General features: G+C 35.5%; 1 protein-coding gene across 1 annotated transcript; it reads left to right on the top strand.

Annotated features, from left to right (window-relative positions):
- Positions 1-358: 358 nt before the first annotated feature.
- Positions 359-991, top strand: LOC129571475 (lactosylceramide 4-alpha-galactosyltransferase-like). Its single transcript, XM_055451272.1, has 2 exons — positions 359-549; positions 625-991. Exons 1-2 carry the CDS (start codon positions 359-361, stop codon positions 989-991), a joined length of 558 nt encoding a protein of 185 aa, XP_055307247.1.
- Positions 992-1151: the final 160 nt, after the last annotated feature.

The following is a 1151-nucleotide window of genomic DNA, read 5'->3' as shown; positions in this document are numbered from 1 at the left end:
TTCAATTGCTCTGAAATCAAGGTAATTCAAAGGTTGAATCTCAAATTGAAACGTTTCATTTCATAAAACTCAATTTTATCCTCATGCTTCCCCATTTCAAAGACAAACCTGTGCGATTGAATCGGCTGCTCTTCACAATCCAAATCGCAGTGTGTTCGTTCTATTCACATCACCAGTTCGATTATCCATTGGCTCGGAATCTTCGTTTGTGCCCGTTTTGCAGTCATATGAAAATATTCATTTTTTGAACTTGAATCTAAGAACTGTAGCACTAGACACACCCGTGAAAGATTTTTTCCAAAGTGGCGCTATGTTTAACTCTAGCTATCTAATTGAGCACATGTCTGACATAGTTAGAATGATAGTTTTGTATAAATATGGAGGCCTCTACTTTGACACAGATGTAATTGTGCAGAAGAATATGGATGAATTTCCAGCAAACTTTTTGGGAAAAGAAGCATCTGATGGAAAGAAAGTTTATAACGTTAATAATGCAGTTATGGGATTTCAAAATAAAATCGGACAAGGAATACTCGAACTGTGTCTCAAGTGGGTGCTCAAGCCTTTTTACCTTTTTTTTCATAGAATTTTTCAATTTTTTTGCACATTTTTTAATCGCTGAAGGGAGTTGATTGCAAGCTATAACCCACATGCATGGAATCACAATGGTGGCGCTCTCCAGACTCGCGTGCTGGAACATCAAGTTTGCAACACGAGCCTAGTGGAAATGACTCCAGAGAAATGCCACGGCTTCAAAGTATTCCCAAAAGAAGAATTCTATGCTATAAACTGGGATGATTGGGAACAATTTTTCAATGCCAATCACACAGAAACCGTTCTTGAGGCGATCCAAGGGTCATCGGTTATCCACTTATGGAATAAACTCTCGCACAGTCAAATTATCGCTAAATCGAAATCAAAAACTGCATATGAAATATTAGCAGAAAAAAACTGCCCGAAAGCATTCGAAACATCAGGGCAATATTTTTAAGAAGAAATTTGATCAACACTGTTTTCGCATTTCAGTTGATAAAATAAAAACTATAAAAAAAAACAATTAAAGTTGAAGCCAATTTCTTATACATTAAAGTATAAATATGAATTAATTATTTGATGCACCAATTAATTTGAAACATCTTCACTGGTTTAAT

Source organism: Sitodiplosis mosellana, unplaced genomic scaffold (assembly GCF_009176505.1).
Source record: "Sitodiplosis mosellana isolate CC-2019 unplaced genomic scaffold, AAFC_SMos_1.0 Smas_scaffold_2580, whole genome shotgun sequence".
Lineage (NCBI taxonomy): Eukaryota > Metazoa > Arthropoda > Insecta > Diptera > Cecidomyiidae > Sitodiplosis > Sitodiplosis mosellana.
The sequence above is the reverse complement of the archived record's forward strand: the minus strand, read 5'-3'. Positions and strand labels throughout refer to the sequence as shown.

What these genes read in the sequence shown, in the direction of transcription:
- LOC129571475 (XM_055451272.1), top strand. Translation starts at nt 359, where the DNA reads ATGATAGTTTTGTATAAATATGGAGGCCTCTACTTTGACACAGATGTA. An exon ending in ATACTCGAACTGTGTCTCAA is followed by an intron (nt 550 to 624) that starts GTGGGTGCTCAA and finishes TAATCGCTGAAG; the next exon opens with GGAGTTGATTGCAAGCTATA.